The sequence below is a fragment of the Scomber japonicus genome, chromosome 16 (genome assembly GCF_027409825.1).
Source record: "Scomber japonicus isolate fScoJap1 chromosome 16, fScoJap1.pri, whole genome shotgun sequence".
Classification (NCBI taxonomy): domain Eukaryota; kingdom Metazoa; phylum Chordata; class Actinopteri; order Scombriformes; family Scombridae; genus Scomber; species Scomber japonicus.
The window spans coordinates 3,257,454-3,273,290 of NC_070593.1; the positions used below are offsets into that span (position 1 = coordinate 3,257,454).

General features: G+C 42.7%; 1 protein-coding gene across 1 annotated transcript in view; it reads left to right on the forward strand.

Annotated features, from left to right (window-relative positions):
- The window catches only part of syt16 (synaptotagmin XVI), a 40,747-nt gene extending 27,384 nt beyond the window's left edge, over positions 1-13,363 (forward strand). The window contains exons 4-7 of the mRNA XM_053336223.1: positions 1,428-1,700; positions 10,816-11,277; positions 11,947-12,136; positions 12,927-13,363. Of these exons, the coding sequence (XP_053192198.1) occupies positions 1,428-1,700; positions 10,816-11,277; positions 11,947-12,136; positions 12,927-13,240 (1,239 nt within the window). The 3' untranslated portion in view covers positions 13,241-13,363. The remainder of the gene's footprint in view (positions 1-1,427; positions 1,701-10,815; positions 11,278-11,946; positions 12,137-12,926) is intronic.
- The last annotated feature ends 2,474 nt before the right edge of the window (positions 13,364-15,837 follow it).

Consider the following 15,837-nt stretch of genomic DNA (forward strand, 5'->3'; position numbering starts at 1 on the left):
ATACAGTAATTAAACCATACTTAATAATAATTTCTGCCAAGTCTGTTAGTTACTAGATGACACTAAATGATGCATACTGCACCTTTAAATGGCAGATGACATTTCTCTTAGGATTGTTGTCAATTTTGTGTCTGATCGTCCTAAAGAAGGGATCGATTGTGAGTCGTGTGATGAATCTGTGAAATGACTAGCTGTGTGGCGTTCAGGTGTGGAAATACAACAATACACCACACACATCGAGCATAACATAAATGTTTCGGATGGACTTGAACGCACCTCACTTCTGGCTCTGAGGCGAGCAGCTGGTTGGTGGGTGGCGACATTGTTTGGTCGGAGGGTCGTTATGTCTCAGTGACCTACCTGGTATTTATTATTTTCCGTCTTTAACCAACATGTGAGCGGTGCAGTGACATAATCCACAAATTAAGAAAGGTAACACACACACACACACACACACACTGACACACACTGACACGCACACAGACTGATGAGTCACCTCAGCCTGTTGCCATGGCGTGCACTCAATGCAGCCATTGATATAACAGTCAGACTGACATTAATGACGGTGAATAGGAGATAATTGCTATTGATTGGTCTGAGGTACGGCCTGTTCTCCGAGTGTTTCTGTCTCAGGGAAAGGCCAAGGTTTAACAGATTACATAATATCGTCTCAGTTAACACACATCAGTCCTTAAACGAGGTTAACGGAGCTTCTTTTAGACCTGTGAGAGTTCGATCCTCTGCTTGTCACATCACATACAGCCGGGTCAGAATGGAAGTACTCGTATTTTTCCACCGTCAGCTCCGTAAAATTAGTGTTACTCATTCAAAAAATGAGTCAAATCTCCTGTTCAGTCAAACCAACATTGACCTGATCTACTAACAAGTATTGTGTGTGTGTATCCTGATATATCAGGGATGTCAAACAGAACCAGAACCCTCTTTACTCCTTCCTTCCTTCCTTCCCTCCTCTTTACTCCTTCCCTCCTTCCTTTCTTCCTCCTTACTCCTTTCCTTCCATCCTCCTTTCCTCCCTCCTTACTCCTTTCCTTCCTTCCTTCCTTGACCTGAGGACAACAGGAGGGTTAATGCTCTATGACAGTAAATCTTTGGGACATTTGAGGGCGCCACCTTTTTGTTTCGGGAATCTGTGATCGACATTTTCCAAACAAACAACTCGATTATCAAAAAAATAATCATTCATTGATGATGCAATGTCAGTAATTTTTTTCAAAGAACTTCAGTACAAAGTTAAGAGGTTTGGATATGTGGCACAGCAAGCTCACGAAGCTGTAAACAAAACCGCGCTCTCACGCAGTTATACTCTGTTCTCAAACCCACAGGTTTAAAGTCGGCTTTCAGAGGGTGAAATGCTGACTTTCCTACTCTGTTGCCTCCCCTCTGCAGACATGGAGGCTCAGAAGCAGCAGCAGCAGCAGCAGCAGCAGTTCCAGGACCCGCTGTCTGCAGCAGCAGCAGCAGCGGAGAGCGCGGAGTCGTCTGCAAACTGTCCGAACAAACCTGCAGGAGCCGAGGCGTCTCTATCAGGCGCCAGGGACAGTCCCTCACTCAGTCTGAGCCGGCACCCTGCAGACGGCAGCGAGGACATGGAGACGACCCTGGACAAAAATGACGCAACAGACAGCTCCTCCACCTGGAGCCCCGAGGTACTGCAGCCTGACAGTTCACATATTTTACATGTTATTTAGTGTAGCAGATACTTTAGTGCAGGGGCGTCAAACATGCGGCCCGCGGGCCAGATACGTCCTGCCAAGGGTTGCGATCCGGCCCACTTGCCATCCAGTGCTATTTTCCTTCCTTCCATCTGTCCTTCCTACCTTCCTTTTTTCCTTTCTTTGTTCCTTCCTTCCCTCCTTCTGTCCTTCCTTCCATCTGTCCTTCCTTCCCTTTTTCCTTCTGTCCTTCTTTCCATCTGCCCTTCCTTCCTTCCTTCCTTCCTTCCTTCCTTCCTTCCTTCCTTCCTCCCTTCTGTCTGTCCTTCCTTCACTATCTCTCTTTCCTACCTTTCTTCCCTCCTTCCTTTTGCCTGTCTTTCCTTCCTTCCTTCCTTCTTCCCCTCCATCTTTTTAATGATCTGGCCCACATACTGTAAGATCAAATTGGTCTGTATGTGACCCTTGAATGAAAATTAGTTTGACAACCCTGCTTTAGTGTTTCTGCAGGGATCTTAGATTTTGTGCATGGACTTAAGGTCTTGTAGGTTTTCGTAAAAGTTGTAGCTGACCTGAAACTTCATTATCTTAGAATGATAATCACCATTTTCAACAAATAATCAATTCATATGAACTTCTTTCATGTTGCACTATAAATGTTAGGATGTCATTAATGCTCACAGTTTTCTACTCATGTAACACTGATACTCTCCTCTATATGTGGCCTGTGTTGAAAACCAGCTAAAAAGACAGTTGGCCTGCAGGGTGACGAGACTTGAACAATAATCAGCAACATTTCACACTTTCCTGATCGCAATAATCACCCAAAACAAAAACAACAAAAAGATCAAGGCAGGAACCGATGATTACTTAACGGGGTCAGTGAGCTGACCGCAGCCCTGCTGTTATCCATCATGCTTGGCTGAGGTATCATCACTCAGCTGTGAGAGGATTATCACGCTGCTGTGTTATCCTCTCAGGTTCAGTTTGGAGGAAACAAACCAAACACGTCTCTCCGGGGCCTTGAGGTTTCGTATAAATAGTTGATATTTCCTTCAGCTCTCCACGCTCTGTTAGCTTACAAACAGAAGCTCATGAATAATAATCAATGTGTGTTTGTGTTTCATGTCTCTATGTGTGTGTGTGTGTGTGTGTGTGTGTGTGTCTCTCTATGTGTGTGTGTGTGGGTATTATGTTGCATTTGTGCTCGTAGGAGACTGCAAATGTAGAATTTAACAACTTCTCAGTCACCAAATCACACTTTGAAATTGGGAGCAATCTGTGCTGTAAACACCTCCCACACACACACACACACACACACACACACACACACACACACACAGACATCTAGAAACGCTTCATAAATAACAAATGAGGTTGGATCAGTGGATCAGCGGAGAGGGAGAACCATGTTGTAGCAGTTTATTTATACAGTTATATAACAGCTCTAACACTGCCACACTACAGCTAATACTACACAAACTGACACATCATAGATGCTCACAATAAATGAGACAAGAAAAATAAATGGATAATAACCAGTAAGGTAATGTGCCAGTAATATTCAGCTCTAATCTTCTTACAGTTTGTTGATTTTGGCGACAAATCAAGTTTCCTCAAGCCAAAAAACTTTGTGTCTTCTTTAAACAGGAGATATTCTGCACATTCACAGCTCAATTTTTATATGCTGGGGCTCTACTGGAATATCTTTGTATGATTTCCAATTAAACACTCCTTATTTATCTTCTACTGGTCCTTTATGCAGCCCCTCAGTTCAGCCTCTGTCTAAAAACAAGCTGTTTTAACTCCTGTCTCTAAAAGTGAACTACAACTACTGCTGCTATCACTATTACTGTCATTACAACACTTAATAATTATGTCACTAATAACACTGCTATCATTACCAGTGACACTTTTATGAAGGCAGAATCATGCCATAAAGACAAAGAAGAGCAGACTTTGACTTCCAATCTGCAAAACTGCAAAAAACCTAATTGTAATAGTCATTTCACACTTGCAAATCTGTACCATAGCTGTGTTTGAATCTTCTTATCTGCTCCGTTGCATCATTCTTCTCACTGGATTTTTGTCACGATTCTCACATGTGGAGCGTGCCAAAAATAAAAGAAGAGCGACTCACAACTTACATTCAAGAAACCGTAAGGAGTGCCTGTTCTAACCATAGACTGTATAAAAGAAATGGACGTAACATCCGTGACGTCACCCATTGGTTTGTGGACTGCTGCTCGGAAGCCAATAGTTTCTAATCTAGGCAGCGCCATCTTGAAAATCGGAATTGAGCATGAAGGCCTGCAGTGTGAACGTAGCCTTGGAGTACCTACCCCGAGGCAGGGACTCGTTTAGCCCCCCGTAAAAGGTCCAGAAGATTGTACTTCGGGGGCAGTTCCTGCTATGGAGACACACGCTGACGGCTCCGGCCCCGTTAACCCTTTATTGGGCAAATAATTATATTTGGTAACTTCTGTAAATATCCTAAAATATCCTTCCTACCTTCCATCCTTCCTTTCGTCCTTTCCTTCCTCCCTGCCTTCTTTCTTACCTTCCTCTTTTCCTTTCTCCCTCCCTCCTTATTTCCTCCCTCCTTCATTCCTTCCTTCCTTTCCTTCCTTCCATCTGTCCTTCCTCCCTCCCTCCTTCTCTCCTTCCTTCCTTCTCTCCTTCCTTCCTTCTTTCATTCCTTCCTCCTTTCATTCCTTCCTCCCTTCCTTCTTTCCTTCCTCCTTTCATTCCTTCCTTCCTTTCTTTCCTTCCATCTGTTCTTCCTTCCTCCCTCCCTCCTTCTCTCCTCCCGTCCTTCTTTCCTTCCTCCATCCCGCTTTCTTCTTCCTTCCTTCCTTCTTTCTTCCCTTCCTCGCTCCCTCCTTCTCTCTTTCTTTCCTCCCCCCTACCTTCCTTCTTTCCTTCTTTCCTCCGTCCTTCCTCCATCCTTCCTTCCTTTCAATGAGTGTCCTATAAAGATGCGCTTTCACAAGTTGTGATTTACAGTTTCACAAGTTTGCTCTTCTTTGTCTTTATGGCATGATTCTACCTTCCTACACTCTTACCACTTATACAAGCACCTCTACTACAACTATGACCATAACTACTGTTCCTGTCCCTGCTGCCTCTACAACCTGCTTTACCAGAAATGATTTGAGTGTAGTAAACATCTGCAGTGTCCCCGGCGTGTATTCTGTGATTCTTTGTGCTTCTTCTTCTTCTTGTTCTTCGTCTTCGTGTGCAGACCTCCTGACCTGCACGTTCAATAGACTCGACGGGAGCTCGGTGATTATCTTATCTCCTCTGCGGTTGCCATGTCGACGCCGACACTCAGGCCCGCTCTGTCAACACTCGACACAATCGATGTTGTGTTTGTTGATTGTGTGTGAGGCTGAGATTGGCTGCAGAGCGAGGCGGCGGGAGGAGGAGGAGGAGGAGGAGGACGGGGGGGGGGGTTTATTTCTCTTTTATGACAGGATTTCTGCTCAGTTTCTGTCTCTTGACTCTTCATGCATGCATGCGTCATGATTAACATAGCTTATATTCTACAAGATAAACCCTTTAAAGAGCCTATTTTAGGTTGTAATGTGTAGGAAAAGAGCCAGAAATATATATCTACAGTGGTAAGGCACGTTTATTGTACCATTTTAACCCTTAAACAGGCAGGAGTGGAAAATTAAGTTACTAGTTTTTATCATTTTTTTTATCATTTTTTTATTATTATTATTTTGTCATTAGTAAAGTAAAACATTTCCACTCATATTTTTAATATATTTTGGATTTTATGAGTCGTATCTCCACCAGGATGTGTTGCCCTTATTAACCCTCCTGTTGTCCTTGAGTCAGGAAGGGGGGAAGAAGGAAGGAAAGGAGGGAAGGAATGAAGGAGGAGAGGAAGGAAGGGAGGAAAGGAAAGATTGAAGGGAGGAAGGAAAGGAAGAAAGAAAGAAAGGAAGGAAGAATGGATGGGAGGAGGCAAGGAGGAAGGATGGGAGGAGAGAAGGAAGAAAGAAAGGAAGGAAAGGAGGGAGGAAGAAAGGGAGGAAAGGAAAGAAGGGAGGGAGGAAGGAAAGGAGAGAGAAAGGAAGGGAGGAAAGGAAAGGAAAGAAGAAAGGAAGGAAGGTAAGAAGGAAGGATGGAAGGAAGGGAGGTAAGAAGGAAGGAAGGAAGGAAGGAAGGAAGGAAGGAACTGTCAAAACAGATTGGGTCAGTTTGACCCGGGAGGACGACAGGAGGGTTAAAGAGTCTGTATCTCCTGGTGCACGTTGCCTGTTTAAGGGTTAAATTAAGGCAATTCAAAGGGTTTTACATAGAAACACAACACGATATAGAAAAATAAGCTTTAAGCAGGATTTGAAAGCGTTTTATATGTAAAAATAGAATAAAACACGTAAAACAAGAGATTAAAAAATGTCAGTACAGGCACAAAATGTATTTAAATAAAAGGCGTTGTCAGACAGAGCCTTAGACAAATGATCTGAGAGGTCTGGGTATAACTAGTAAGGCCTGTTTAAGGGTTAAATATGGGTCCTCCTGCTCGTTTTGACAAATATGAGCAGAATGTGACAGCTGTCAATCATGACGCCACACCCCCTTTTTTTACATTATCAAATAACTAATTAAATTGAAACATCGGAGTGATGAGAACGATCTTAATCCCAAGGGGCTACCCAGATAGCATGCGAATGTGGGCCACTTGAGGCAATGATCCGGCACTGTAGGCATTCTTCTGGCCCGGACAAAACAGACGTGAACCTAAACTGGCCCATGTAGTAAATGCTACATTTGGGCCAAATATCACAAAACGAATATGGCCCATCTTTGGCCAAAATATGGCAAGTATGGCAATGACTAGGGTTGCAAAATTCCGGGAATTTTCAAACTTGGAAACTTTCCATGGGAATTAACGGGAATTAACGGGAATAAACTGGGAATTTACTAAACTGAAGGTATGTTCTTATTAGGGAACTTAAATATAGTTGTGTAAAATAATATTTTGATGTTACTAGTTATATCATTTGCACCTAAGTAAATAACAATAACTAATAGTTTTAAAAACATCTTGTATATTTTGGATTTTATGAGTTGTATCTCCACCAGGATACATTACTTCACAGACACATTGTTGTATTTTTTCAGAGTTGTGTGTGAAACCATTAAGAATAATAACATTTAGTTGTTTTTTTAATATTAATTTATAAATAATTTTATAATTTAATATAACTTCAACAGCTCAGGGACATCAAGCGACATTGTGCACCTTTTTTCATCGTCAACTTAAAATAATGTTCTGATTTTTAATGAAGGGGTGGACTTTTTTATCCAATTAATCAATCAAATGATGATACCTTTCCACTAAATTACCCTCAGTTGCCATAAATTCCCGTAAATTCCCATTTAATTCCCGTAAATTCCCATAATTCCCTTAATTCCCATGTAAAGTTTCCAATTTGGAATATTTCCAAAATTCCCCAGCTTAACTTCCCATGGAAATTTACCGGAAACTTTCCGGAAATTTACCGGAAACTTTCCACCCCTTTGCAACCCTAGCAATGACTAATCCGGATGCGAGCCTAAAGAGGCCCACATATAAGGAAACATACTTGGCCCACCTTTGTTGAAACATATTTGGGCCAGTCTTGGCCGAACTGGTTTATTTGGTGTGTTTTTGGTTGACATCTGGCATTGTGATGGCTTGGTTATGGCCCACTTTTGGCAAACATGAGCGGACCGCCCAAGTGCCATCATTCCATGCTGTATGTGGGCCGGATGAACATGTCAGGTGTGGGCCAGATATGGGCCAAAAGAGTTATCTGGGTATCCATTAATAAAAATTTGGAATATCTAAAATCACTCAAACCGTCTTTGGGAAAAAGGAGGGGGCGGGACTTATGAACTATACTGCATCCAGCCACCAGGGGGCGATTGAGATGTTTTCACTTTAAAGGGGGCATCATGACGTCCATCTTTATATATACAGTAAATGGCTGTAGCACATTAACGTACTCAAGATAGGGGACAGTTTAGAGCAGGGGTGTCAAACATGCGGCCCGTGGGCCAGATCCGGCCCGTTGAGGGGTCCAGTCCGGCCCACTTTCCTTATTCCTCCCTTCCGACCATCTTCCCTTCCTTCCTTTCTGTCTTCTTTTCCTTCCTTCTTTCCTTCCTTCCTTCCTTCCTTCCTTCCTTCCATCTGTCCTTTCTTCCTTCCTTTCTGTCTTCTTTTTCTTCCTTCCTTCCTTCCTTCTTTCCTGTCTTCTTTTTTCTTCCTTCCTTCTTTCATTCATTCATGTCTTCTCTTCCTTCTCCTCCTTCCTTTCTTCCATCTTTCTTTCTTGTGGGAGGACAACACGAAGGTTAAAGAGTCTGTATCTCCTGGTGCACGTTGTCTGTTTAAGGGTTATATATAAATAAATTGGCTTTTAACGATGCTAAGATGATAGAAATGATGCATTAAGAGTCCATCCAAATTATATCTTAAGACACTTTTTTAATTAAATTGCATCTTGTGAATCTTCCCGTATATATATTATCTCCAAAAAGCTATCCAAGCTGAAGCGCCTGAACTATTACTGAACTACTAATTCACATTTCAAGTCCACACAGGAGAAGTGTTAGAGTAGAGTAGATGAGTTAGATTTTGGGGGTTTAGTTTAGTTCCGCATTAGACGCATTAGACTTTGTGAAGAAGTGAGTCACTCTGTACATTCAGACGTTTAAAGATCGTCACTCCAGCCGTGAACATGTGGTCTGGAAGGAATCAGCGTCCAGATGATTCTTTGTTTTGCCTTCGTTCTGTCTCTGTCTCCTCTCTATTCATATCTCAGTCGGCGGCGTGTTAAAGTTATAAATAGACGGCAGCGGCGAGGGCTGAAAGGCAGATTAGAAACCGGCTAGAAAATGTCCTTTGATCAGTTTGAATCCTTCAGATGTTGTTAAAAAAAGAAGAAAAACGTTCTTTAACCCTTAAACAGACAACGTGCACCAGGAGATACAGACTCTTTAACCTTCGTGTTGTCCTCCCAGGTCCTTCCTCTGTCCTTCCTTCCTTCCTTCCTTCATCTGTCCTTCCTTCCTTCCTTCATCTGTCCTTCCTTCCTTCCTTCCTTCCTTCCTCAGATCTAAGTTCAGCTGTTAGGATAAATGTTCCCTCCTTCTGTCCTTTCTTCCTTCCTTCATCTGTCCTTCCTTTCTTCCCTCCTTCCTTTCCTTCCTTCTTCCTCCCTTCCTTCCCTTCCTCCCTCCTTTCCTTCCTTCTTCCCTCCTTTCCTTCCTCCTTCCTTTCCTTCCTTCTTCCTCCCTTGCTTCCCTTCCTTCCTCCTTTCCTTCCTTCTTCCTTCCTTTCCTTCCTTCTTCCTCCCTTGCTTCCCTTCCTCCCTCCTTTCCTTCCTTCTTCCTCAGATCTAAGTTCAGCTGTTAGGATAAATGTTCCCTCCTTCTGTCCTTTCTTCCTTCCTTCATCTGTCCTTCCTTTCTTCCCTCCTTCCTTTCCTTCCTTCTTCCTCCCTTCCTTCCCTTCCTCCCTCCTTTCCTTCCTTCTTCCCTCCTTTCCTTCCTACCTTCCTTCTTCCTCCCTCCTTTCCTTCCTTCTTCCCTCCTTTCCTTCCTCCTTCCTTTCCTTCCTTCTTCCTCCCTTGCTTCCCTTCCTTCCTCCTTTCCTCCCTTCTTCCTTCCTTTCCTTCCTTCTTCCTCCCTTGCTTCCCTTCCTCCCTCCTTTCCTTCCTTCTTCCCTCCTTTCCTTCCTCCTTCCTTCCTTCTTCCCTCCTTTCCTTCCTTCCTTCCTTCCTTTAGGTGCAAATGACATAACTAGTAAGGCCTGTTTAAGGGTTAACTCTGTCTTTGAGCATTTAAATCAGCTTCTGTCTGAACTGACATCACTTAAAAAAGCTTTTTAGCAGCTATATTTTTTGGTATTTTTTGTCATTTGTTTGTTTTTCTTTGACTAAAATGAAATGATAAGGCCTGAGGATGATTCCTGGGATATCTTTTATCTGATCAGCTCAATCACTTTATGTGTGTCTTCACTATCATTTCAAAATAAGATGCTTTCTTGCACCATTCAGGCTGTCACTAAATGTTATACAGGCATGTGTTTCTTCTCATTATTTCTGCTTTAATTCAATTGGAAAGTCATTTATATAACTTGTATCATCTGTAGACCCAAATAGAGCTTTATTGTTCGAGTCTGTTCACAAAAGCACAGCTAGTGTATTCCTCACTACATTAAAGTAGCCTATATATCAGTAAAACTCATTATCTTTTATCTATTTTGTTGTATTTCAGTATAATTATAGTAGTTTTTTGTGTGTCAGTAAGTGCAGCATCTGAGGACTGCAGGCTAGTCCTAAATGTATTAATACAGGTATTAAAGTTTGGCCTAATTAAATGTTTCAGTCTGTATATAGAAAGATGTTAAGTTTATTGTAGTTTCTGTCACTCTTTCCTCCAGCCTTAATGGGTATAATATCTCATTTCTTCTTTTAGTTTATTAATGTTTTATCATTTTATTTGGCTGATACATGTCTGAATATACATAACTGGTTATTGTTATGGTATTTTTCCTACCAAGTGTCACCTGTCAATCAAAATCACCACTTCTACCAGAAACATGGACGCTACGTCTGAGAGCTTTCTGCTGCTAACTCAGCTGCTAGCTTAGCGGCTAACTCGGCTGCTAGCTTAGTGGCTAACTCGGCTTCTAGCTCGGTGGCTAACTCAGCTAACTGGCTAACTGTAGACTGTAGTAGTGTGTGCTGAATGTATTTATACCTCTACAGCAGCAGGGCCGGGTTTATGCTAATCACTAAATCCTGAACACAGAAATCTTGAAACACAGTTTGTGAAGCCTAGCTCCACAATTCAAATCTAAATGGTTGAAATGCTTTTTACATCTTTTTTAGAAATACATTTATGACCTATTTAATGTGTTTAGAAGAAAATGTCTGAATTCATTTTACACAGTCTTTAAATGCTTTTGTAATGTATTTTATGACTCTGATGAAGGCCGGGAGCCGAGGCGTGTTGGTATAAAAGTAAAGTTGTGCTCTATACTAAAATGAAATCAGTCCTGGAGCTTTAACCTTTATAGATCTTTTCATTTGGTAAAAATATAACTTTTTTTTTTGTTTCTCTTTCTTCTCAGCAAGAGCAACCTCCCGTCGATGAGGTCACGTCTCAGCCGAAAGGATCTTCCCCTCGACCCCCCATCTCCAAATGTGGCGACCTGGTCCTCTCTCTGGAGTACCGTCCCGACACGGAGAAGCTGCTGGTCTGCGTGGTCGCGGCGCGGGACATTCCCGACAAGGCTCGCAGCGGGATGGACTCCTGGCAGGTTCACATGGTCCTGCTTCCCTCCAAGAAGCAACGACACAAGACGTCGGTGCAGAAAGGCTCGCAGCCGCACTTCAACGAGAACTTCCGCTACTCGCGCGTGGAACCGTCCGACCTGCAGATGTCGGCCATCAGGTTCCGGCTGTACGCTCTCGGGGGAAGGATGTCCCGCGAGCGTATGATGGGGGAGAAGATTCTGCGTCTAGGAGAGCTCGACCCGAACGGAGGGACGATGGAGACGACGCTGGTCCTGGAGCCTCGCAGCAACCTTAAGGTCGGTTTGGATTATTAAATTAAATTATTAATGTGTACCAATGACATCATTAACCTTTGTATCGTCCTCCCGGGTCAAATTGACCCGTCTGTTTTGACTGTTCCTTCCTTCCTTCCTTCCTTCCTTCCTTCCTTCCTTCCTTCTTCTTTCCTCCACCCCTCCTTCTTTCCTAATACCCCTCCTTCTTTCCTCTGTCCTTCTTTCCTCTGTCCTTCTTTTCTTTCCTTCCTTCCTCTTTTCCTTTCTCCCACCCTCCTTTCCTTCCTTCTTCCTCTCTCCCTCCCTCCCTCCCTCCCTCCTTTCCTTCCTTCTCCCTCCCTTCCTTCCTTTCTCCCTCCCTCCTTTCCTCCCTTCCTCCCTCCTTTCCTTCCTTCTTCCTCCCTTCCTTTCTCCCTCTCTCCTTTCCTTCCTCCTTCCTCCCTTCCTTTCTTTTTCCCTCCCTCCTTTCCTTTCTTCTTCCTTCCTTCCTCCCTCCTTTCCTTCCTTCTTCCTCCCTTCCTCCCTCCTTTTCTTCTTTGACTTGAGGACAACAGGAGGGTTAAAATCAGTGATTTCAATCAAATTAAAAAACAAGATTAAGCTCATTAACACTTTAATCTGTGTCATATGTTTTGTGTCCATTGATCTCTGTGAAGCTGCTGTTCATCATGTGTTTCTGTGTCTTTGCAGAGTTTGGGCTCCCAGCTGAGCCTGTCTGCCGTGTCTCAGAGCGACAGCGCCTCCTCCACTCAGTCTCTGACCCACGGCGGCGTCCCCGAGCTGCTGGTGGGACTCTCCTACAACGCCACCACGGGACGCATGTCTGTGGAGCTCATCAAGGGAAGCCACTTCAGAAACCTGGCCATCAACCGGCCACCAGGTCTGCAGCGAACACAGTGCTTATACACACTCAGATATAACAGACTGAGATCATATGTGAGGCAGAGACTGATTTTAAAATTGAATCTGATTAATCATACTATCTATCGGGTGAGATTTATTTTTTTAAAGGAAAGGCAAATGTATTTGTATAGTACATTTCAACAACAAGGCAATTCAGAGTGCTTTACATGAAACATCAAATGCATCAGGACAGAATATAAAAGCAAAAACTGACATTTAAATAAAATTTAAAGTTTTAATTGGATATAGGGTTAGAGCTAAAAGAGCTAAAATAGAATAAAACAGATTGAGTTCATGTTAAAGGGGACATATTATGCTTTTTGTGATTTTCTGTCATTTATATGACGCTATAATGTCAGTTAAACACGATCAAAGCTACAAAACTTGAGATAGAATTGCTGCCCAGGTTTCAGCTGCTCTCAATTCTTTGATTACAATGTTTTTTCTTACTTTTCCCCAAGAGATGTGATCATGTCCTCTTCTTCTGCAGTAGTGTAACGGCACAGACTGAAAAAATAGCACCACTCTTCATGATCCAACTCTAAATATTTGCAAAACAAACAGAAGCAGATGGAAATGTGCATTAATATAAAAGTTCTTTTGCTGATTTTCTAGTGAAATTTCGGGTGGAAATCTAGCTGCTAGAAGGGTTTATACTTTAGTTTATAGTTTATTGATTGGCAACACGACAGGAAAAGAAGTAAAACACTCTGAAAGGCATGGCGATGACATTCGTGTATTTTTCCTTCCCTCTGTTTCCTCTCCAGACACCTACGGGCGTCTGACGCTACTGAACTCGGTCGGTCAGGAGATCTCTCGGTGCAAGACGTCGGTACGTCGCGGCCAACCCAACCCCGTCTACAAGGAGACCTTCGTCTTCCAGGTGGCGCTCTTCCAGCTGTCGGACGTCACGCTGCTGGTCTCCATCTACAACCGGCGCAGCATGAAGCGCAAAGAGATGATCGGCTGGTTCGCTCTGGGGCAGAACAGCAGCGGCGAGGAGGAGCAGCTCCACTGGCAGGACATGAAGGAGAGTCGAGGACAGCAGGTTTGTCGCTGGCACGTCCTGCTGGAGGCGTAACGCTACCTGCCGGCCAGGATTTACTGTTGCTGTGTTTCTTTTCTTTTTGAAGCGAAGAGGAGAGTTTATTCTTGAGTGTGGAAGGTTGGAAAGTACTGAGGAAAAAAAAGAAGATGATGCACGAAGGTTTTCAAGGATTTCTAACCCAAGCACACGCTCCACTATCGTCACATCTGTCCAACCTGAATAAACATCAAACCACGAGGAACAAAACGATCTGCTCCTGGAGGCCGACGGAAGCAGCAGATGAAAAATAATCCTTTTTTTTTATTTCACGTGAAGGTTTCCTCATCCTTCTTAGTGAAAAAAAAAAGAAAAGCTTTACAGAATATACGTCGGCCTTCAGGAGAAACAGAGAATTTGTCCTTCATCTGGCGTCCTCCAGTTTTTGTTAAAGCAGCTCAGTTGTAGGACGAGAAAAGCTGCAGGTTTTTTTTTTTTTTTAATCTAGTGAAATGCTGTGTTAGAAAATACTCACAAAGTACGTGTGTGTGTGTGTGTGTGTGTGTGTGTGTGTGACATGAGGAAAGTCTTGCTGGAAAATGCAAATCAGTGGTGGAAGAAACACTTAAATCCTTTACTTAAATTATTACTTTATTAAATGTATCAACAATACAACAATCTGAAAATACTTAATTACAAATAAAAGTCTTGCCTTCAAAGTAAAAGTACATTAACAGCTCAGTTGTGCAGAAAATCAGGCTACATTTAACGAAGTACGTCATTAACACAGATGATGAGTCAGAGCATCAGCAGGATTTTGGAGCCAGTTGAGCTGCTTGGTGAGGGTCATAAAATAAATCAGAGGGAGTCGTGATGATAGATTGGGCTGGAAGTTCTGCTACATACTAAATTAAGTGCGCTACATATAATTTTCTAATCTACTTTTTGTTGTCTTTGCAAAATATTGGAAAGTTTTTCCATCTTTGGGCCTCAAATAGTTTTGAAATGTATTTAAAACCATGCAAACAACTCAAAGACACCCACCCAAAGACACATATTTAATTTGTGCATGGAGAAATCTGAGCAGAAATGCCAAAAAAAAGTCTTTATGTTGTATTAATAAAAGCAAAATGTGAGAGAGTGCAGCCAAAACAGTGAATAGACTTAAAAATTGTGAATTGTAAACTGAATAAATAAACTTTGCTACTTTCCATTACTGCAAATCAATGCAGATAGAGAAGAAAAAAGGCTTTCAGCAAGTCTAACGTTGGAGATTGAATTGTCTATAGTGATTAAAATCAGGTCAATCTTTACTTTTCAGAACATGATGAGAAATGATGAGAAGAAAAAAAGTCAGCGTGAAGTTTCCATCAGTTAATTTTGTGTCATCTCGCTAATTGAGGCACGAACGGTGAGGTCAGTGTTCCTGTTAACGAAGGATCATGTGACAGAGAAATGATGTCAGGGAAAGAAACACACACACACACACACACACACACACACGAGAGAGAGAGAGAGAGAGCGAGTAGAAGTGAGGATTCAAGTGGAGGAGGAGGAGAAAGGCTCGTCTCATTCATATTCAACCCTCATTCATATTCTCCTGACACACACACACACACACATACACACACACACACGTGCTACTACAGGCAGGAAGACAAGCAGCTGGAGACTCTTCACCCCCTTTGGGATGAGAGCACCCTCCTCTCCTCTCCTCTCCTCTCCCCTCTTCCCCCCCCTCCTCTCCTCTCCTCTCTTTGCCTCATCATCCACACTGAATGCTTGTTATTTGGCCTCGTCTCGCCTCTCCTTCACAGGGCAAAAAGCTCATTTCAACACCCATCAACGCTGAGCTGAAAAGAGGCTTTAAATATCTCACTGCAGCTGTTAATAACATGCAACGAATTACCCTGGAAGTACGTGTTTCTCTCTCTCTCTGTCTCTATCTCTCTCTCTCTCTCTGTCTCTCTGTCTCTCTCTCTCTCTCTCTCTCTCTCTGTGGTAATTAGTACTGTAGTTACAGCTGTAGAGCGATGATGACGGTAATGCCGCTCTGCTGCTGGTAATGCTCTCATCCTCTTCCCGTCTGAGCATCATTGAGTCATTGAGTCATCAGGCAGCAGTTCAGGCCCGCAGGGGGGATTATATTTGTTTTTGTGTGTAGAGAGAGAGAGAGAGAGAGAGAGAGATGTGGATACTGTACTGTAGCTTCAAACCCCCCTCGGGAGGGTTCACACACACCGAGAGAAGAGATGTGTTTATTTCGGTTTGTTTTCATCAGGTGACAAACACACACACACACACACACACACACACACACGGCTCGTTTAGAGACGGATAGAAACAGACAATAACTCACGCTGTCCGTCACTTTAAACCTGCAACAGTTAGTCAATTAATCAATTAACCGTCAGCAGTTTATCTACATTCTTCAATATTTTACTGACCTATATAATCCACAAATAAATCAAATTATAATGGAAATAACTCACTTTATAATGTTTCATTCCTTAGACCTATAGAGTTATAATGATGATGATGATGATGATGATGATGAAGGTCTGAGGGCCATGATTTTTCTTTCTGGAGTTTGAAGAGTTTGAGTTTTTACCTGCAAGAAAATGAAACTCAGAAATGACTCAGCAGTGTTTAGT